Source organism: Manis pentadactyla, chromosome 1 (genome assembly GCF_030020395.1).
Source record: "Manis pentadactyla isolate mManPen7 chromosome 1, mManPen7.hap1, whole genome shotgun sequence".
Taxonomy (NCBI): domain Eukaryota; kingdom Metazoa; phylum Chordata; class Mammalia; order Pholidota; family Manidae; genus Manis; species Manis pentadactyla.
In genome coordinates this window covers 87,381,971-87,406,099 of record NC_080019.1, presented here as the reverse complement: position 1 = coordinate 87,406,099, position 24,129 = coordinate 87,381,971, and the positions used below count along the sequence as shown (strand labels likewise).

The window sequence follows — 24,129 nt, the reverse complement described above, 5'->3', positions numbered from 1 at the left end:
CCTGTCAGCAAGAATTCATGGCTGAAAATGACTTCTTCATACATTTTAACAGGAGAGGAGACTGGCCGAAGGAAGGAAACTGTTCAGAGCTGCTCCCCCATGGTTAACCCCAGGCAGGAATTTCACAGGGTTTCCTGCCTGACACAAAGTTTTGGCAGATTGATACCCAGGCACCATGCCCACAATCTCTGCAGGTGAGGTCACCAGAAAGAATTCCCACCCCGGTATCTCCATCTAAAACTACTAATGAGTTCACACCCAGATACTTTAAGGGGAAGAGAGTGAAACATGTGGGTTTAGAGACCACCACAGATGGCAGCCAGTTTACTGAGAGATTAAGAATACTTTACCCTATCAAAAAAAAATATATATATATATATATCCCCAGCTAAAATAGTTGCTCTTTTGAGGAGGAAGAGAAGGTAGTTTCGAAAAAGGCAAAGAGCCAATGCACAGAAGTATCATCTTACACAAACAGTGGTAAAACAGTCCTCTACCCAAAAAGTCATCAGGAAGAAAACAGCAGCCCATACAAACTACGGTGACACAAAGAAAAAAGATTCCAGGAAGTGCTCTTGGGTCATAATTAAGAAAAATGAAGTGCAACACACTGAAGGAGCCTGAAAGTTTGCTCTGGAGTTTGACAAGCCAGGTCCTCCTGGATGGCTGCCAGGCCACTGCCCCAGGGCCTGTCCTCCCGTCTCAGCCCTTCTCCACCCTGCACAGGACAGGCTGCACAGCTTCCTCCTCCAGAGCCAAGAAGAATATTCTGTCCAGCTGAGATCTCTTTCCACATTCAACTGTAAATTAAGTAGGAGCTGAAAGCAGGTGCCTGGAGGTAGAAAGTCATGAGCAGACAAGGTGCTTTCAGAGACTGAGGAGACTGGAGAGAAGCAGCCAGAGAAATTAAGGAAGAAAGCGATAGAAAAAGAGCTGAAAAACATAGGCAAAAGGCAGAGAAGGGAAAATCAGAGAGAATGAAAACACTGGGGCAAAATATCAAGGAGAAAGAAAAAGGAAGGAGGAAGGGGAAGGAAAGAAGGAGAAAGAACACATGCCAAGGTTTTAGCAGTAAATACCACTGGATATTCTCTAATTCAAAACCAGTCACCTTATCAGTAAACTTAAGGAAAATCACTGGTAGGCCCAGGCTTTTTTTTTTTTTTTTTTTGCATGAAAATTGATGTGTATAAAGCAATGTTTTACCTGTAGTTTTAAAACAGACATAGTCTGTTGCAGTTTGCACATTCCTGCTAAGAAATCTTAGATACTATCAAATTTATCACATTTCTTCAAGTGTTCCTCAGGTGTGGGGAAAAAAAAGCAATGCAGAAGCCTCTAAAACCAAATTCCTATTTTGCTATCCAAAATGAAAAGACTTCAAATTGCACAGGCTCCTTCTATATTTTTTAAATAGAAATTTCGTATGGTCTGTCTGGCTGAGTATAAATGGGAACACCCAGGTGGCCAAAGCAGCATAGTTTTAAAGGTCTCTTCTGACCTCACTTGCATTTTCTTATTCCTCACTGTTTAAAATTTTTTATTTGATTATAACATTAATAAGCAGAATTGCAAAAGTAGTTTAATGAAACAGTAAGAACTGGAGTCGATTTGGAGTTCTTAACTTTGTATAATCTAACCAAGTCACAGAACTGTTCAAATCTTGCCATGGCAGATTCTACACTGTAAGGAGAAAGTAGGAATGCATATCAATATCTCCAATGTTTGAAGTGGAAAAGACTTAATTCAAATATAACAACAGAACTGTAGCTCAAGACTACAATTCTGACATGCTAAAAACATGAACATACATATGTAGCTTGTCAAGAAGGTGAGTATATAGAGCTTACTAAGATTGTAACAGTTTTATATTCATAATCATAAATTATAGTTTTGCTGTTGTAATCAGAATTGAATTTCTTCACCCATGAGCTTTCAACTGATGTATTTTGAATGCCCAAACAAGACAGAGATTAACAACTGGCTAAAACAATAAAGGGCAGTACAAGATACTTCATCTATGGATATGATATTGTCTAGTTAGATCCCAAATGTAGTTTTTATAATTTATAAAAGGGTAAGCTCCCTAAAATATTGACCGGAAATTTAATTATCACATACTCCATGTAAAATTCATGCTGGGTTCCTTCTTTTTTTAATTTTAATTTTTAACTGAAGTATAGTTGACATGACATACAATATTATATCAGTTTCAGCTGTGCAACATAGTGATTTGACATTTATATACATTACGAAATGCTCACCATGGTAAATGTATTTCCATCTGTCATCATAGAAAGTTATTACAATATTAATGACTATATTCCCTATGCTGTACTTTTCATCTCCATGACTTAAATGTTTTCAAACTGAAAGTTCGTACCTCTTTATCCCCTTCACCTATTTCACCATTCCTCCACCCACTCTCCTGTGGCACCTGGGTCCTTCCTGATACCTTGCAAGTCTGAGCTCCCATGTGACTATTTCAGGAAGGAACAGGAAGGTTTTTGGCAGTAATTCCACTCCTGCACCCTCCACGGGTACAGGTGTTTACACCTTGCAGAGATTTGTGTCAGGAAATCCATCAGCTCTGCTCTCTATTCCTTGGTCTTTGTCTCCACTGACTGGAATAGGTATAAGCCATGTTTGCTAAGCCCCAACAGAGCCCCAGTATTACCATTTATAAAGAATTTACCTACAGGTAGAGCTGGTCCTGTATCTATGGAAAGAGCCAAGATTAGTACTACAAGTCTCTTGGCCGACTAGGCATCATCTTCTGTGGGGTAAATAGGAATATATTCTTGAGACTCCCATGAATTGATAATTGTTTCTAGACAAGATGTGCACACATTCCTTTAATTTTTCCCCACTAGCCAAGGAAATCATCATGGGAGGGCCCCAAAAGACTGAACAACCAAAACAATTAAAAAATGCAGTTAGTTGAAAATTAGAACAAATGTATAACCCAAGATCACTATGGCTCCAGAAAGCACTAATGTACACTGAATACCCATTTGAGTTAAGACCTTCACACTTGCTGGGATTTACCCTTGCTGAAAATCAGCTGGTTATTCATGCCTGTTGGTGATTCCCTATTCACAGACTTCTGTTTTTAAGAGCTCAAGCAGGAAGGGAATGAATTGCCAAGCAAATTTACACCACAGAATACAGTCACTTCCCAGGTCCTTTCTGCACACTTCACATAACCCAAGTAGCTGCTGGATTACAAATGAGCTAGAGTCCTTTCCCCATGAGTAACCTGGGAGCAGCCACACTCTGAGAGTACATGTGAAGTTCCTAAAATGAGAACTCTGCAGGGTTCAAAAATAGTGTCCTCTATAGCCAGACCCGAAGGCTCTCTCCAGCCCGACCTCATCCAGGGAGAAAGGCCCTGAGATATCACTGCATCTAAGCTATAAGCTGCCACAGAATATTAGTCTCAAAGGACCAGAGATCTGTGTAACCAAAATCAGATAAAGGACGTAAAATGGGGACAGTGTCATACTTTTAGGGAGGGTTAAGTAAATAGATGGAACACTATTTTTAAGGAGATGTAGAAGACACTGGCCCTTTTAATAAAATAATCTACTTAATTTAAAAATACATTAAGTAATGTGTCAAGGACATCCTAATTCATTTATTCAAAAAACTGATCTCCTGTTGTGAAGTTTGATTCTATATAATCCTCACCAAAGTTCTTGGATCTCAAGAAGCAACAAGCATTCTCAGTCTCCTGGAGGCAACCTAATCAGGTCTACAAAAATGATGGCAACTTCAGTGAAGGCAGGCCATGGCTTGAGGTTTTTGCTCCTCTAGGGCCTGCGCTATTTCTAGAGACAGAGACAGGATTCCTGAATGGACCGGAATTACTGCAATACAGGTATGAGACTGAGAGTACAAACCCTAACCAGATAGGTAATTAAATGTAAAAGAATAAACTGTTGTGCTTTGTACGATTTAGGAGATAAGTGTGCATTCCTTCACTGCAGCCAGTCCTCATTAGTTATGCATCAGAATTTTGTAACAGCTAAAACTTTTAACAGCCCTACAAGGAAGGTAGCACTATCCCTATTTTACAAATAAAAAACAGAATCATGGAAAAGTTAAGTCATTAATTAGCCCCGTAAGTGGCAAAACTGGAATTCAAATCCACACCTGCCTGCTCGCCCCACCCAAGGTAGAGTTCTTAACCACCCAATACGCTGCCTTCTAACGCTTCTGAATTTATTTTGGTTGTGATCAGCAGCCACTCTTCCCCTAAACTAAGGTTTCCCCCACCCTCCAGCCTCAGAAAACACATCTCTCACGGGCTGGCCAGCATTTGCTGCCACGAGAAAGCTAAGCTATCAGCAAGAAACCCTGGCAATTTAACTTGTTGCTTAGTCCTGACAGTCTCCCACTGGCACATTCCTCTCTCTGACTGGTGGCTCTTACCACCCTTCATTGCCTGTGGGCTATTAAGCCTGACCCGCATGTATTCATTCTCTATCCCCCAGATGAACAAGAGATGCAGTTCTCCTTTATACAACACAGAGGAGACAATAAAGTTAGGAAATACATGAAAAGCTATAGACACACAAGTAGAAGGGATGAGAAGAAAACTTATTTTAGGGGAAAAGGGAAATTCTATAAAATTATTCAATAAAGCATGAGTGGTTTTAAAAAGTGGGATATTTAATGAAGTACCCAGGAGCAGATGTGATTGCTAACAGAGGTTAGGGGGGAAGAGGTTGGGAATGGCAAAGTCAAGCAGATTTCAGAACTAACTGTTAACGTTTCATTCTGTAACAAGTAGAAGGTACTTGCATCACTTCTGCAACTCAAAAATCATTGTTTTCAAGAACACAATTGGCTTTTAATTTTGAATTTTAAATTGAGAACTTGGGCACAGCTAATTATTAACAACGGGCAGCAGGTTAAAACAACCAAACATCCACCTATTTGGTGAAATGCAATATGGGCCTTAAAAAGATTTTGTGCAAGTTGAATGAAAAGTCACAACATTCTAAAGAGGGAAAAAAATGGGTTACAAAACAGCAGGTTTAATGGCATGAAAATGTATTTACAGCATTGTTAAGGGGAAAATGGGATAATGAGACAACATTATTTTTTTTTGTTTACTGACTTTTTTGATTTTTATATAATGAAAATGTCTTGGCTTGGCAACTAAACATGCTTTTTAATAACAACTCAAATACGTTTCAAAGTCTGCTCTCAAAAAAGAACTAAAGCAAGTAGAGCAGACAACTGGATTGTTTAAGGATGCCTGTAACAACATCTGATTTCTTGTCATTGCCCACAAGGGAAACAAGAGAAACCAGAGGTGACCACTAGCTCCAAGAAGGAGAGAATTCAGTCAAGCCCAAAGCAAGCAGTGGCTTATGAGGCAGTGTTGAAAGTGAGTGATGACAGGCAGGTGTGTAAGGGCGGAGCCAGGAGGAGGAGGAAGATGGGTTCGAGTCGATGTGATTGAGAATGATGCTGTGGACACATACTGAAGGAGTGAGTCAAGCAGGGGTGACGAAAGCAGATCAGGTCTGAGGTGCTACTCCTGCAGAAGAGAACACCTGTTTGCAAAGGTGGGGCCCACATCTTCCTGGCTACTTTATTTTGTTTGTTATTTTTGTAAGCTGGCAGATGGAGTGGAATGATCAACTCCAAAACAGTCAGTTACTTAAAACACCACTGACAATGAAGTTAATTTCTTCGATTTGCAATAAAAATCTAACCTTAGCAAAACCTGTTCTGGAAAGATGGGTAATAAAGCGAACTGATGTTTTCCATTAGATGTACAAAGCATGCAACAGTTTCCTTGGACAGGAATAATCACATTGTACAGAGGAGATCTGAGAAACAGGCACAGAATTATCAGTGTTCTTCTTCCAGTTAGGTATGCAGCAAACTTCATTTAAATGATATTTTGAATCTTCTATTGTTTCTATTCCTACCCTTCTGCCCATCTAGTGTTAGTCTTACTCTTCTAGGAAGAAATTATCTGACCTTTACTGCTCACTATGATTTCTATCTGTGCCACTCATTTTGGTACTTTGTACTACATTCTTTCAAAAACAACATTTAGACATTTCATTTCTGTTGTCTTCTAACCATCTTTTAAGTTCCTACAGTACAGGTACTGCGTTTTAAGTTTCTTTTGTTTGCCTGCTCCCCCGAACCCCGCAACTACAAAGCACTGGGATATAAATGAATTTCAGAGTCAGACACCAGAGTTTTACAAACTACAAGTTATAACCTCTTATGGAATGGCAAATAAAGTCCACGAATTTCTGATTGTCACCTATTTAAATGTAACAGAACAGAAATAAGCATAGCATATTATAAGTATTAAGGTAACTTCTGCCTTGTAAAACTTTTGTTTAAGATACACACACACAGGAACACACACACGGGGTTATAAGGTAAAATGCATTTCTCATTATGTTAAGCCACTGATACAAGACAACAGTTACAATGTCAACTCTGTCATGTATAAATTTACACTAGATACGTCAGTCATGTTGCTTAACACCCCCAGACACCCCTACAAGAAACGCTATTCTACTTACAGCTTCCATGAAGGAAAGAGCCCAAGGGGACCACATTTCATACCATAATGCATCACAGAGGCCAAAGTTGATTGGAATAGAGCCATTTAGGCACCCAGACAAATAACCATAAATATTTAAGCGACTTATTAAGTGGCTGAGCCAGTATGATCCAATATGATTCTCCCTCAAAACTGAACCGGGTAGTGATATGTGTAAGCTGAAAGGGTAACATGAGGTAGGTAGACCATGCTAGGTAATGTCAAGTTACAAGAACTCAGAAACTCAGAAACTCTGAGTATGCAGGAGCTCCTGGGAGAAAAGACAGACAGAGTAAAATTAGAAAATAGGTCAATTCATGACAAGAAAAGAGCCAACAGGCAGATAGCTACTGAGTCACATTGTTGACCAAGCACCACAAGGAAATATGATTTCTGTTCTTTCGGAGCCCTAGGCACATGTGTCCCTTACTGGGAGAACTTGAGAGGCTCTGTTCCAGGTAATCACAATGCCCTAACAGAAACAGTAGGAAAGTAACCATATTTAACACCTCTGAGTCCCAGCTGACTCAGAGAGAACTAGTACTTGCCCTCCTGGTATTGACAGAGGACTACAAAAACTGTACTGCAATGACCTAGTGCACTCCTTGGTGCACACTAAGTCCTCTGCAAATATTTGGTCAATGATTTAACTACCTGTAAATAAAGTGATATTGTGATGATCCAGTGGCAGGTCCCAGAGCTACACCTATCCTGTAAGTCAGCCTCTGTACTACCTGCTCCCAGTGAGATCTTAAAGCCATGTGGATATACAGGCCTGCTGCTTAGTTGACCAGATAACAACCATACCCCTGTGCACACCACTAACTAGAAGCAGGGTTCCTACTGCCCCAAATGGGAACTGCTCAATTTTTGTGTTACTGCAGTTGGCTTCATGGCAGAGTTTATATCCTATGCCAAGGGGAAAGTAATCTGCAGTTTCCTTTCACTGGCAACAATACTTCCTTCTGCACAAGCTGTCCACTGGCTCTATAGGCCTCACCTTCTCAAATACTAGATAGACAGATAATAAATACCATAAAAATCCTAAGACATTAGAGTACAGACTAATCATGTAGAAAATCAACAGGCTGTAAGTTCTCTGGAAATAAAACTTGAGAAGCAAATTTTTAAGCACTTCTTCCATATTTAAAGATTCCCTTGTAATTTTGATGGTGACAACATCTCCAGTCATCATGGAGATGAACCGCTCTGTGGATTTTGGCACTGAGAAACAGTCCCATCACTGGACTAAGGGAAGAGATGCCATAAGGGGACATCTGAAGGTGAAGAGGACAAACACAAGAATCTGACAGATGATTTCCATAGTCCAAAGGTCAGTATTAATGAGCTTTTCTCCAGTTATTCAGAACTCTTCAAAGTACCTGAGCCTTATTTACTTTTACCTAATTGCACTGTATTCCCAGATTGCCACTGCTCTTGAATGCACCCATCCACCTCCCCAAAAGACCAAGTGGAGAGCAAGGCTGTAATTTAATTTGATTTCACAGTATGCAGACACCTACCATGGGCTAACATGGTCCTAAACTATCAAGATACCAAGTTTTGCAATGTATCAAAGACATTTATTAAATTCATGTGATAGCCAAACAGCCAACAGTAATTTTTCTTTCAAAATAAAAATTTAAAACAGCCTCCAAGTTCCTGGCTGTTTTCACTGCTGAGTAAGTATTTTTTATTTTCACTTGTACGATTAGGTTTCTGCATTCATCCATCCCTTCATACATTCATTCAGAAATTCATCAACTATTTACTGCACACCTGCTCTATGTCCGGTACTGTTTCATGTGCTAGGGATATAGCAGGAAACAAAATGCACAAAAATCTCTGTTTCCATGCAGCTTTTATTCCAGTGGGAGTAAATGGACAATTTTTAAAAATCATATAGTATGTTAAAGGGGTGAGTGTCATAGAGAGGGTAAAAAATGTTGAGGTGTAGTAGGGAGAAGTTGAGGGAGGAAACCACATGGCTCTCTGGAGAGACAGTAAGAAGAGACAGTAAGCAGAGGAGATGGCAAATGCAAAGGCCCGGAGGCTGAGAACACCTTGTGCTTGAGTAATACCAGCAACAAGCAAGACCAGGAAGCAGGAGGTGAGTACAAAAGGTAACCAGGAACCAGAACCCACTGGTTTACTGGCCACTGTAAGGCTTGGTCTTTAAGTAGAGGTGAAAAATCATGTGAGTATTCAGAGCAAAGAGACAATCTCAGTATATTTTAATAGGATCACAAATCAATGACATGATTATATAGCTGCTATACAGAGAAGAGACTGAACAGGGCACAGGTAGATGCAGGGAGCTGAGCTGGGAGGCCATGGGGCTAATCCACTTCTGGGTGGACAGGGCAGTAGCAGAGTAGCTCTGTTCTGAAGGTAAAGGCAACAGGCTTTGCACCAAATTGGAAGCAGGTTATTGAGAAAGAGAAGAGTGAGGAAACGGCTCAAGGTTTCTTACCTCTGCAACTGGAAAGATGGTATTTGCCAAGAAAAAAAAGATATCGTGGAAGAAGCAGGTCCAGGAGAAGCAGGACAGAAAAGGGCGTGATTGGAGGTAAACTTTTGGACAGGTTACCTTTGAGATGCCAATTATAAATCAGAAGAGCAGCTGGATATCCTTGTCTGAAGTTCAGGGAAAGGTCTAGGCTAACCTGGAGGTTACCAGAGCATATGATGTGTCTGAACCACAAGACTGGATGAGCTCACCAACTGCAGACAGTCAAAAGGAGATGCCCAAGGACAAGCCTGGGGACCCGCCAACACTGGGAGCCCACAGGAATGAGGAAGAGCCCACCAAGTAGATCAAGAAGCTCCAGCTGCACTGATTTTAACTCCTCTTACCCACTGTCACCCCAAAGGGTCCATGTACGCAACAGTTTCTCTTCCCTGGACTCCTCCCTCCTGCCCCTGCCACCCCGCCTGCCTGGACATTCCAGCAACAGCAGCTCTTGTCGCTTCCTCTGCCACCATCCTCAGCCAGTAGTACTCTACCCAGACAGGCGCCCTCGCCCACAGGATCTCAGAGCAGCAGGAACACGTCCCCCATGGCAGCAACTTAGCTGTACCCCCGTCACTTGTCTGTGGGATCACTGATGTCTGTCCCACTAGGCATAAAGGCATGAAAGCAAGGCAGAGTCTGTCCTGCTCCATCTCCAGGGCCAAGCACAGGGCCTGGGGGCAGAGCAGGCCTTCCACAAAGACCAGATGAAGGAAGGAATCAGTCATTAACCTTTCTCATTCATTTTGCTGCTCAATGAAATAGCAAGACCCTCTTTGTCTGGGTCCCAGGTCTAGGTTTCTGCTCTAAAGGTCTCCTTTTGTGGTTGTGCCAACCAAAATTAAACATACCTGTGCTCATTCTCCTCCCACTTTCTTGGGGCACCTGTGTCTTCCGATCTCTGCCTCCCCTAGGGGCATAGGACACTCCCCCCCACCGGACACCGTCACGTCCCACTCTGCTCTCAGGTGAATCAATATTGGCTTATCTACTACTCATTTGTCCTCTAACTACTCAGAGTAGTTTTTTTCTCAATCCATATATATCTCAAAAGGGGTTATAGAGTTCAAGTTCCAACACTACAATCATTCAGAAAAAGAAAAACTTCTAAAGGGGGCATGTAAAACCTGGAAATTGTACTCAATATATAAAGAACTACAGTAAAGTGCTTCCATTATTTGGAATAACATCAAACAGAAAAAAATGCCCTCAAACTGAAGTGAAAAATCAAAAACAAACATTATAAATAAATATTTACATGTATACTTGTGTACGTATTTTTCTAAAGGGAAGGTCCATGGCTCATAGTTTTTATTATGTCTCAAAGCATCTAACTCCCCAATAGGAAAGATGGCAAAGTGCAAATCCATCCTACAAAACAACAGAGCAATTAGAAAGAACACTGAAGATCACCATGTAAAGAAAGACATGAAATGATTTACAAGACATATGATTCAGAAAAAAAAGGAAATTGTAAAATTTGTGCAGCATATTGCTTATGTAAATACACATAATCTTAATTTTTTCCTTAAATGAATATATGTGAATTTTAAGAGCATTACCAAATATGGAAGAACATTGCCTAAGGAGAAAGAGAAAGTTATAAGAGAGACCTTAATCTCATCTGAAATGTTTCATTTCTTTATTTCATGGAAAATGTTCTTTGTTGCTTGTATAAGTCAAGTTAATTTTTTTAAATGTTAGAGAACACCGTAATCTAATTGTGCTGAAATTGCAAAAGCATATAAAGCCCAGTCCCTGGTCCAGGCTAAGCAAGCCCCCAGCTCCAGCCTTTGTATCAGGGCTCTCGTGTCTAGGCACATGGACCTCAATTTCTGTTTATAAAGACACAAACACTCCAGGATGTCCAACTTAAAAGCATGGACAAGTATGTACCTAAAGCCCTGACTAACCGTTTATACTATGAGCACTAAACAGAAGCCAGACATGAATAATGAGCATGTTCTTTTTTTTATTTCTAAACTCAAATGATAGATATGGTAAAAGGCATTAATCACCATCTAAGGTAAAAAATGATTTTGTGAGACTGCGATGTAGCAAAACATAAATGGAAAATTATATGACTGAACAGATTATTTTAGGCAGCAAGCCACTAAACAACTGAAAACCTACTCAGACAAGTGTGAAATGAAATTTTAAGGAAAAAGAGTGAGATTTTCTACGACTTATAAAAGCACTAAACATTTCTGCACATAGAATGACATTTAGGCTTGTTATGTCTGTTGAGCTCTGATTTTTAGTAGAAAATAATATGTCTTTCACAGTGAACACAGTGTAAATTCTAAAAGAGTAAGCCCCGTCAGCTTGAACTGCTGAGATGCCAATGTGTCTGTGATATTTTAGCTAAATGTAATTCCATGTATAATAAAATTATCATTTTTCAAATCACCCTTTCCCATTTGGCAGTTTCAGAAAGTCATCCAGAGGCAAACTACGTATGCCTTAAGAGCTGAGCCCACTCAAGAGACTGAGGCCCTAATTCTAGGTCTTCCATTAGACCATTAGCCACACAAAGCATTCTGAAGAAATACTTTGATGAAAATATAAAAACCTGTTCCTGACAAAATAGTTTAAAAATTTTAAGCGACTGAAGGCACATTCAAAATGACTGAAGATGACGAATGAAGCCACCTGTCAGCAAGCAGAAACAAAGCGTCCAGGGGAGGCTGGCTCTACTGGGTGCCAAATTCCAGTGGAAACTTTGTCAGCACGCTTGTTTCTGCTGCTGGAGCCTGAGCACCCTTTCCAAAGGTACCTGGCATGTCAAGATGATGGAAATTACACAAACACACCCCATAACAAATAAATGGGGTCAAAGCACAGCGTGGGAGTAGGGTTTTGGTGCTGTCACTGAACTTAGCAAAGCAAACACAAGTTTTGCAAGTCATTTTTAGTACATGCAAGGTATGTGAGCTAGGGGAGGGGGAGTTATGAGGAAAAGCAAAGCCTCCAGTCAAGATCCATCTTTCACTTTCTGTAATACTGCTTCCAGGTACCCATTTAAGGAAGAACCTTAGGGAAAACATAAAGCTCGCTTGCATCCCGGTCTCAGCTGCCTGCTGCCTACCCACCTGGCACAAACTGTGACAAGTACTTAGTGTTCTACCCCAGACTAACAATACAGTCGATATTCTTCTTCACACCCCAAGGCTTTTCCCAGAGATCTGAGAACTGTCAGCTTGGTCCTTGCACAGCCCTTTTAGGTGATCCACCTGTGTGCAGCACGGTCCTTCTCCCTGGGCACCGATCTCTAGAGGCCAAAAATGACTATGTTCAAAACCTCAAATCTCTTTCACTTATGACCAACCAAGAACTGGGAACCATAATTATGTAAACGATTTCTCATATATTAGTGTTCCCCAAGGCCTGACAGCATCACAAAGTTACATTCCCTGGAATGAAGAAATCCTGCATTTCCAATTAAGAAGAGATCTAGATACTTCGACAGTCAAGTGGATAAAGAGTAAGCCTGCCACTTTCCTATGAGATTTTAAATTGTTTTCCTGACTAGAGAGAACACCTACCTCTACATGGAGAAACACGTTGGCAGAGCCACCACTGCTAAATACACTCGTCATGAATTCACTTTAATCTGACTGGAGAAGCCTGGGGCAGCGTAAACTTCCATTACTCTATTGAGAACTAATTCAACATCTTTCTCACACAGTTCTAAGTTTCCCTTATTCCTAGATGACCTGTCCCCAAAACTGTAAATAAGGAACCACCTGTCACCTGTGTGATTCCCCAAAGAACCAAAGGAGACATAGAAATAAACACACTAGGACATTACAGTATGGACCAGAGGATGACAGACCTATATAACAACCATAAGTGACTGCAAATTGCTGTACTTCTAAAGAGTCTTCTGTATACTGAATGCTTCTTACAGTCAACTGATAAGAAAAGTTTCACCATCCCAGGAGGCAGGGAGGCATTTGCAATGAGAAAAGAGATTTTTAGACCATAAAACAACCAACAGTAGCTAATGCACACAAGTGCACACACACACACATACTTTAAGAAGTTAAAGTAGATGTCAAATTGAGACCTAACCCTCTACCAGAAAACCCCTTGTATTCCTTTCTGGGATCAAGGCTTTACTCGAAGAAGAGTTTTTTGTTAAAATGATACATGTAAGACTAGAGCAGGGCTACCCTACTAATTTGGTACATTGAAAGTTAAGCATGAAAAGATGATGCAGAAAAAATACAAAGAGAAGAAGTTTTCTGGGACGTTCCCTAAACACTCCAGCCCCTCTACAAGGAGGGATCAGATGCAGAAATGGAGATGCCCATCCCTTACAGGAACACCTGACATTGTTCACAACCCGCGAGGCCTCATTTCTTCAGGGTTCTAACCGCAATATGGATGTTTCAGCGGTGAGGCTTCTAAAGAAGTAATGGCTGCTTCTTGCAGCTGAAGTATCCATTTTCCTAATAGCCAGAGATGTTTGCCTCTGTTTGGTAGATAGAAAACTCATGCAGGAAGGACAGTAGAGAACTTTAGGATGCTGATTCTTTTGAGGAGGCAGAAAGGAGAAAAGTGCTGGAGAGGAGGGTGGTTCACTAGCCCTGCCTAAAAAAAAACAAAGATCTGATGTAAATATGTTAAAATGTTAACGTTTGTTCAACATTTTAGTTGAACCTCGGGGCCAGGCTCCCAAAAATCTATTACATGTACCTACTTTTAAATTTTCTGAAAGTTTGACGTATTTTTTAATAAAAAGTAAAATGTTTTAAATGTGAAAAAGAGACACAGAAGGCACAAAGTAAATGCGGCTGGTACCTAAGAATGCAAAGTGGCAAACTCGAATCATGCTGCTTTGATTAAATGTAATTGCCAAGCAACACAATAAACACAAGCCTCCTGGGAACACTCAAATCCAAGATAACACACACTGAAATTAGAACCTGCTTTACAGTTTTTTATTTTATCACCAGATAGTCTTTTGATACCAATCTTGTTAATAAAAAACACATCGGTACATTTGTCCTTTGCCAAATAAAATGCATGTCCATATTTGAAGCTGTACTGAAGAATATGTAGGACTATTTTAATGTGCATTTGTTAATCAGAATGCAGCAAAACCCAGGAGGCATAAATGCGGCAGCCTGATTTTTAGTACAAAAGCTAAGTTAGGACCAAAGTGTAAGTGACACAGAAGTACACATTTCTGCTCAGCATTCAGAGAACAGCAGCAGGATTTAGGTCCATGCTAACGAACACAGCTGCTGTCACAGAAAGACAACTCAGAAAACCCACAGCTTTCTTCTCAAGGATCCTCTACCAAACAGTCCATACCAACAACAGAATGGCAGCCATTTAGGGCCAACATGGACTCGAGGGGCTTCGCAACTAGGTTTTCCAAGTATCTGTTTTAGTACATAGTATCATGAGATCATTAGATTAGAGTACAGAGTACAAGGCTACCAATCTGCCAATTTTGTGGATAGGTGCTACCAGCTCACTGCATGAAAAAAAATCATTAAAATATCACAGAAGTTGCCAACTGTTAGCACAAGGGCCAAGTCTGGCCCATAGATATTTTATTAGGCTCACACAACATTTTTTTAAAGCTTGTATTAGGATTAATACTTTAAAAGTTTTGGATTTCTCTATTTTTAATTATCAATATATCTGGCAACACTGAGCTGGTCTGAGCTAAGTGGCAGCTGCTCAATTTCTATAAAGCAGGGTCACCACGGTCCCAACTGCTCCTTCTCACCCACCTTCACCAGCATCACTTACAACACTACTTGCTCTGTGCCTGTAGGCATTTTAATCTGTGGCATAACGCTAAGGCTGCCACACCTTGGAGATACTGGAAATGAGTAAATTCTCCTTAGAACAAAATTAGGGGATCTGAGGGAGACAGAGATAGGGCTTGGTTTTTAAAATTCTGAATTCCAACACAGGGGGTGGAAGATGGGAGGAAGAGCATGAACCAGATGTCATCCCCATCAGCATACACTCATTTCCATGGTCGTATTTATGAGCTCCATCACAGATACAATGCCTTTTCCTGTGCTGGCAGGTTCCCTAAATACAGGAGATTCTAGACCCTGAACGATGTTCACATAGGCTTAAGAGGGAACCGCTGCTGCTCTCACACTGCCTACAGACTCACAGAGGTCTGCTGGCTTGTCTGTGATGCAATGCTCCCACCACCCAAGCCAGCCATGGGAATTTCTTTCTACTTAGTAATGCAGCAGATGCCCACAGTGCTGTACCCATTTCATATCAAGTAACCTCAGCCTCACATAGTGACATCTGTTAAGCCCAGAGGAAAAGAAACTATAGCTGACAACAAAAGAAGTTTTATGCAGAGAGGAGAAATTACACATCAACACAAAAATAAGTGGCAGACACTCACACACAAAAGATGCACAGAGGGTGGAGCCAAGATGGCGGCATGAGTAGAGCAGCAGAAATCTCCTCCCAAAACCACATATATTTATGAAAATATAACAAAGACAACTCTTCCTAGAATAGAGACCAGAGGACACAGGACAACATCCAGACCACATCCAGACCACATCCACACCTGCAAGAAACCAGCACCTCATGAAAGGGGTAAGATACAAGCCCCAGCCCGGTGGGACCCGAGCGCCCCTCCCCCCAGCCCCCGGCAGGAGGAGAGGAGTCAGAGCAGGAAGGGAGAGGGAGCCCAGGACTGCTAAACAGCCAGCCCCAGCCATCCGGACCAGAGTGCACACACAGTGCATGCGTGGGATCCTGGATACTAGGGAAACAGAGCAGCAAGACTGGTGAGTGGGTCCCTGAGGCCAGTGCTCGAGGACAAAGAAATGCGAGTGACTTTTTTTTTTTTAATTACTTATTTAATTTTTTTTTTTTTTTGCGAGTGCTCTTTGGAAGTCTTAAAGGGACAGGGACCCCAAAACTGGACGGAAGCGTCCTGGGACACTCTGGGCACTCTAACCGCCTGGGCAGCAGGGAACACGGAGGCCCCTCACAGAGATAAATAGCCTCCCGTCCGCTCCCCCGCCAACAGGGCTCCACCATGTCGGAGCAGCTGCCGGAGCCAGGCCACGCCCACAGCAACAGTGGAGATAAACTCCACAGCAGCCGGGCAGGAATCAGAAGTCCTGTCTGCGCCCAGCTGCCCAGCACAAGCCACTAGAGGTCGCTGTTCTCCCGGGAGAGGAGGGCCACAAACCAACAAGAAGGAAAGTTCTTCCAGCTGTCATTCGTGCCAGCTCTGCAAACTATCTCTATCACCATGAGAAGGCAAACTTACAGGTAGACAAAGATCACAAAATCAACACCTGAGAAGGAGACAGACCTAACCAGTCTTCCTGAAAAAGAATTCAAAATAAAAATCATAAACATGCTGACAGAGATGCAGAGAAATATACAAGAGCTAAGGGATGAAGTCCGGAGGGAGATTACAGACACCCGGAAGGAGATTACAGAAGTGAAACAAACACTGGAAGGATTTATGAGCAGAATGGATAAGATGCAAGAGGCCACTGATGGAATAGAAACCAGAGAACAGGAACGCATAGAAGCTGACATAGAGAGAGATAACAGGATCTCCAGGAATGAAACAATATTAAGAGAACTGTGTGACCAATCCAAAAGGAACAATATCTGTATTATAGGGGTACCAGAAGAAGAGAGAGAAAAAGGGATAGAAAGTGTCTTTGAAGAAATAATTGCTAAAAACTTCCCCAAACTGGGGGAGGAAATAATCGAACAGACCACGGAAATACACAGAACTTCCAACAGAAAGGACCCAAGGAGGACAACACCAAGACACATAATAATTAAAATGGCAAAGATCAAGGACAAGGAAAGAGTTTTAAAGGCAGCTAGAGAGAAAAAGGTCACCTATAAAGGAAAACCCATCAGGCTATCATCAGACTTCTCAACAGAAACCTTACAGGCCAGAAGAGAATGGCATGATATATTTAATGCAATGAAACAGAAGGGCCTTGAACCAAGGATACTGTATCCAGCACGATTATCATTTAAATATGATGGAGGGATTAAACAACTCCCAGACAAGCAAAAGTTGAGGGAATATGCCTCCCACAAACAACCTCTACAGGGTATTTTAGAGGGACTGTTCTAGACAGGAGCACTCCTAAAACTAAACAGATGCCATCAGAGAAAATAAAATCACAGCAAAGAAAGCAGACCAACCAAATACTAACTAAAGGCAAAAAAATAAAATAAACTACCCACTAAAAGCAGTTAAAGGAAACATGAAAGAGCACAGAATAAAACAACGAACATATAAAGAATGGAGGAGGAGGAATAAGAAGGGAGAGAAGAAAAAAAATCTCCAGACAGTGTATATAACAGCTCAAGAAGCAAGCTAAGTTAGGCAGTAAGATACTAAAGAGGCTAACCATGAACCTTTGGTAACCACGAATTTAAAGCCTGCAATGGCAATAAGTACATATCTTTCAATAGTCACCCTAAATGTAAATGGACTGACTGCACCAATCAAAAGACACAGAGTAATAGAATGGATAAAAAAGCAACACCCATCTATATGCTGCTTACAAGAAACTCACCTCAAACCCAAAGACATGCACAGACTAAAAGTCAAGGGATGGAAAAACATATTTCAGGCAAACTACAGAGAGAAGAAAGCAGGGGTGGCAGTACTAATATCAGACAAAATAGACTTCAAAACAAAGAAAGTAACAAGAGATAAAGAAGGACACTACATAATGATAAAGGGCTCAGTCCGACAAGAGGATATAACCATTCTAAATATATATGCACCCAACACAGGAGCACCAGCATATGTGAAACAAATACTAACAGAACTAAAGGGGGAAATAGACTGCAATGCATACATTCTAGGAGACTTCAACGCGCCACTCACCCCAAAGGATAGATCCACTGGGCAGAAAATAAGTAAGGACACAGAGGCACTGAACAACACACTAGAACAGAGGGACCTAATAGACATCTACAGAACTCTACATCCAAAAGCAGCAGTATATACATTCTTCTCAAGTGCACATGGAACATTCTCCAGAATAGACCACATACTAGGTCACAAAAAGAGCCTCAGTAAATTCCAAAAGATTGAAATTCTACCAATCAACTTTTCAGACCACAAAGGTATTAAACTAGAAATATATTCTACAAAGAAAACAAAAAGGCTCACAAACACATGGAGGCTTAATAACATGCTAGTAAATAATCAATGGATCAAGGAACAAATTAAAATAGAGATCAAGGAATATATGGAAACAAATGACAACAACAACACAAAGCCCCAACTTCTGTGGGACGGAATGAAAGCAGTCTTAAGAGGAAAGTATATAGCGATCCAGGCACACTTGAAGAAGGAAGAACAATCCCAAATGAATAGTCTAACATCACAATTATCGAAACTGGAAAAAGAAGAACAAATGAGGCCTAAGGTCAGCAGAAGGAGGGGCATAATAAAGATCAGAGAAGAAATAAACAAAATTGAGAAGAACAATAGCAAAAATCAATGAAACCAAAAGCTGGTTCTTTGAGAAAATAAACAAAATAGATAAGCCTCTAGCCAAACTTATTTAAGAGAAAAAGAGAATCAACACAAATCAACCGAATCAGAAATGAGAATGGAAAAATCACGACAGACTCCACAGAAATATAAAGAATTATTAAAGACTACTATGAAAACCTATATGCCAACAAGCTGGAAAACCTAGAAATGGACAACTTCCTAGAAAAATACAACCTTCCAAGACTGACCCAGAAAGAAACAGAAAATCTAAACAGACCAATTACCGGCAACGAAATTGAAGTGGTAATCAAAAAACTACCAAAGAACAAAACCCCCAGGCCAGATGGATTTACCTCGGAATTTCATCAGACATACAGGGAAGACATAATACCCATTCTCCTTAAAGTTTTCCAAAAAATAGAAGAGGAGGGAATACTCCCAAACTCATTCTATGAAGCCAACATCATCCTAATACCAAAACCAGGCAAAGACCCCACCAAAAAAGAAAACTACAGACCAATATCCCTGATGAACGTAGATGCAAAAATACTCAACAAAATATTAGCAAACCGAATTCAAAAATACATCAACAGGATCGTACACCATGACCAAGTGGGATTCATCCCAGGGATGCAAGGATGGTACAACATTCGAAAATCCATCAACATCATCCACCACATCAACAAAAAGAAAGACAAAAACCACACGATCATCTCCATAGATGCTGAAAAAGCATTCGACAAAATTCAACATCCATTTATGATAAAAACTCTCTCAACAAAATGGGAATAGAGGGCAAGTACCTCAACATAATAAAGGCCATATATGATAAACCCACAGCCAACATCATACTGAACAGCAAGAAGCTGAAAGCCTTTCCTCTGAGATCAGGAGCAAGACAGGGATGCCCACTCTCCCCACTGTTATTTAACATAGTACTGGAGGTCATCGCCACGGCACTCAGACAAAACAAAGAAATACAAGGAATCCAGATTGGTAAAGAAGAAGTTAAACTGTCACTATTTGCAGATGACATGATACTGTACATAAAAAACCCTAAAGACCCCACTCCAAAACTACTAGAACTGATATCGGAATACAGCAAAGTTGCAGGATACAAAATTAACACACAGAAATCTGTGGCTTTCCTATACACTAACAATGAACCAATAGAAAGAGAAATCAGGAAAACAACTCCATTCACAACTGCATCAAAAAGAATAAAATACCTAGGAATAAACCTAACCAAAGAAGTGAAAGACCTATACCCTGAAAATTATAAGTCACTCTTAAGAGAAATTAAAGGGGACACTAACAGATGGAAATCATCCCATGCTCGTGGCTAGGAAGAATTAATATCGTCAAAATGGCCATCCTGCCCAAAGCAATATACAGATTTGATGCAATCCCTATCAAATTACCAGCAACATTCTTCAACGAACTGGAACAAATAGTTCAAAAATTCATATGGAAACACCTAAGACCCTGAATAGCCAAAGCAATCCTGAGAAAGAAGAATAAAGTAGAGGGGATATCACTCCCCAACTTCAAGCTCTACTACAAAGCCATAGTAATCAAGACAATTAGGTACTGGCACAAGAACAGAGCCACAGACCAGTGGAACAGAATAGAGAATCCAGACATTAACCCAAACATATATGGTCAATTAATATTTGATAAAGGAGCCATGGACATACAATGGGGAAATGACAGTCTCTTCAACAGATGGTGCTGGCAAAACTGGACAGCTACATGTAGGAGAATGAAACTGGATCACTGTCTAACCCCATACTCAAAAGTAAATTCAAAATGGATCAAAGACCTGAATGTAAGTCATGAAACCATTAAACTCTTAGAAAAAAACATAGGCAAAAATCTCTTAGACATAAACATGAGTGGCCTCTTCTTGAACATATCTCCCTGGGCAAGGAAAACAATAGCAAAAATGAACAAGTGGGACTATATTAAGCTGAAATGCTTCTGTATAGCAAAAGACACCATCAATAGAACAAGAAAGTACCCTACAGTATGGGAGAATATATTTGTAAATGACAGATCTGATAAAGGCTTGACATCCAAAATATATAAAGAGCTCACCCACCTCAACAAGCAAAAAACAAATAATCCAATTAAAAAATGGGCAGAGGAACGGAACAGACAGTTCTCCAAGAAAGAAATTCAGATGGCCAACTGACACATGAAAAGATGCTCAACATCACTAACTATCAGAGAAATGCAAATTAAAACCACAATGAGGTATCACCTCACACCAGTAAGGATGGCTACATTCCAAAAGACAAACAACAACAAATGTTGGCGAGGTTGTGGAGAAAGTGGAACCCTCCTACACTGCTGGTGGGAATGTAAATTAGTTCAACCATTGTGGAAAGTAGTAAGGAGGTTCCTGAAATGCTCAAAATAGACTTACCATTTGACCCAGGAATTCCACTCCTAGGAATTTACCCTAAAAATGCAGCACAGTTTGAAAAAGACAGATGCACTCCTATGTTTATCACAGCACTAATTACAATAGCCAAGAATTGGAAGCAACCTAAGTGTCCATCAGTAGATGAATGGATAAAGAAGATGTGGTACATATACACAATGGAATATTATTCAGCCATAAGAAGAAAACTAATCTTACCATTTGCAACAACATGGATGGAGCTAGAGGGTATTATGCTCAGTGAAATAAGCCAAGTGGAGAAAGAGAAATACCAAATGATTTCACTCATCTGTGGAGTATAAGAACAAAGGAAAAACTGAAGGAACAAAACAGCAGCAGAATCACAGAACCCAAGAATGGACTAACAGGTACCAAAGGGAAAGGGACTGGGGGGGATGGGTGGGTAGGGAGGGATAAGGAGGGGGAAGAAGAAAGGGGGTATTATGATTAGCATGCATAATGGGGGGGATGGGAGAAAAGGGAGGGCTGTACAACACAGACAAGTAGTGACTCTACAACATTTTGCTATGCTGATGGACAGTGACTGTAAAGGGGTTTGTGGGGAGGACCTGATATAGGGGAGAGCAGAGTAAAAATAATATTCTTCATGTAATTGTAGATTAATGATAACAAAAAAAAAAAAAAAAGAAAGAATAGGGGGATTACTCCCTGATAGGATAAAACTAACTGCAAATCACCGATTAATGCATGCTTTAAATATCCTTAATTTTGATCATTTAAAGGGTGTCAGATGATCCGTTATGGAAGTACATTTTTCTGATAATATTCCTTTCTCTTAAAGGAAAAAATAAAAAAAAGCAGTTCCTGTGTGGTGATCTCCAATAAGTTCTTCACAATGGTATAAAGGGCATATCAAAGTGTGGGCAAAGGGTTTGTTTGTGTTTATACAGAGGATCAAAGCCTAATTGGGCTACCCAGAAAATGAATTAAGATACGATATGAAGAAGAACTTCCAACATCAACATTCTCTGGAAGAGTCATTCCAGAAGATGACCATCAAAAAACTTCAACAAAGATCCTGGCTCTGTTGCAGTTGTAGCTGCATTCATCCCACCGGTTCCTGGACTTGCCATTGGAATGAAGAAGGAGATATCTAAGCTGGCCTGTGCATACAGTAAAACAACAAATTTGACTGGATCTATACTGTTGGAACTCAACCAAGAATTAGAAGAAGTGCAAGTTGCAGTACTCCAAAATCTTGCGACTATAGACTATCTACTGTTAAAAGAACATATGGGATGTGAACAGTTCCCAGGAATGTGTTGTTTTAATTTGTCTAATTTTTCTCAAACTATTCAAATTCAGTTAGACAATATCCATCATATCATTGATAAGTTTTCACAAATGCCTAGGGTACCTAACTGGTTTTCTTGGTTTCACTGGAGATGGCTGGTAATTGTAGGTCTGCTTTGGTTATGTAGCTGTATTCCTATTATGTTAATGTGTGCATGCAATTTAATTAGTAGTTTAAAACCTATACATGCTTATGTTACTCTACAAGAAGATATGTCAAAGAAATAATCAATCTTCCCATGTTTTCTTCCGTCTGCTACTTCTATAGCTTTTCTTCTTCCTTCCTAATTACAACCCTTTAGTAGAATTCGTGCCTCATATCGAAATTACCGACTATCATAATTCTTCCAAGTGGTAAAGATACCTCAAGACAAATGCTGGGCATAGAAGCCACAGGGCATAAATGTGCAAAGTAAAAAGCTAACCTTTTCAAACAATATTGCTTCTCTCTCACTTACCAACTTTACATTTCCCTGTATGGTCCCGGAATATGACTGGTTAGCCAGAGACGGGTAAGATTCCTCAAGGGAGGAACAACCTAAGACAGGCACAGTCGCAGGGGCGCTATCAGGTGAGAAACTGGGGATCAACAGAGGTGAGGCTTAGAACCTCACCCCCCCTGTTTTGATTGAAATCTTCTGCATCCGTGGATGTTTTGTTGCCCTTGTCTAGCTTGGATTAATACTTAGTCTATAGGTACACACCTGATTATCTACATTTGCCCTCTTACAGCACTAAACTATGTTTTCTACCTTTATCTTGCATCTACCTACCACTTCAGCATTTTATTTAAAATAATAATAATAATAATAATATTAAGGGAGAAATGTGGGATTCACATATAGATCAAGTATAAAAATAAAATGAATAATCATATTTGACCTGATTGTTTATAGCTCATGATGCGTGATCAAAACCGAAAGTTTCTGTGATATGACTGCCCTTGTACTGTTCACATTGTAAGAACTTATTCACTATGTAAGAACTTGTTCACCATGTAAGAACTTGTTTGTTATGCTTTAGAAGATTGGAGACTGTTGAGAAAAAAAAAAGTTGAATCTTTAAAAAAAAAAAAAGATGCACAGAGTGAGATGGAATAGAATGTCCTTTATTAATCAACGCCAAGGAAATACAAATGCATCTACATCAAATGAAATTTCCAAAGAAGAACTGTAATGAGCTCCCTATTGTGCATGGATAACAGATACATTCATATATACATACACACCCCTATGTATATATAGCCCATAATTGTGAAAAAGTATAGGATATATTAAGTCACCACTACATGTACACTACATATAAAAATAAAATAAAATAAAAAACAAGAAAAGATACTGAGTAGGGAAAGTTTCCAGAGCATAGTACATCAATCTCAAGGCACTTTTTAAAAATTGAAACCTAATTTTCCTGATCAGAAGTGCCAAAGCTCACGTTCTCACAAGTGTCTGCAGAGTTTCAAGAAACATTTCACAATCTAAAGAGTCTTTCTCCTTCGGGATACAGGATCACTGGCAGAAAAAATTAAAACTAGAACCATTTCCACAATGTGGTTTTTTTCACCCCCACAGATAGAAAAGAAGGTAAACACTTACGGCAGAAAGCTGGCTCCATGTAGATCTCAGTGGCTTATGATGAATCACAATTTTTTCGTCTGATTTCTGTTCTTTAGGCTCTGACTCTTCATCAGAGTCAATGTCAAGAGCCTTTTCTTTGTAGTTTTGATACAGAACAGCATTTTCTGCAGGAGAAGAAACTCTACATGTCACTAACTG

General features: G+C 40.2%; 1 protein-coding gene across 4 annotated transcripts in view; it reads right to left on the bottom strand.

Moving 5' to 3' along the window:
- The window catches only part of ARHGEF26 (Rho guanine nucleotide exchange factor 26), a 144,602-nt gene that overhangs the window by 113,857 nt on the left and 6,616 nt on the right, over positions 1-24,129 (bottom strand). For all 4 annotated transcript variants that reach the window (XR_008996736.1, XR_008996737.1, XM_057499414.1 and 1 more), the window contains exon 4: positions 23,950-24,095. Coding sequence is in view for 2 of the 4 variants with exons in the window: in XM_057499414.1 (XP_057355397.1) it covers positions 23,950-24,095 (146 nt within the window). In the remaining 2 variants the exon portion in view is untranslated. The remainder of the gene's footprint in view (positions 1-23,949; positions 24,096-24,129) is intronic.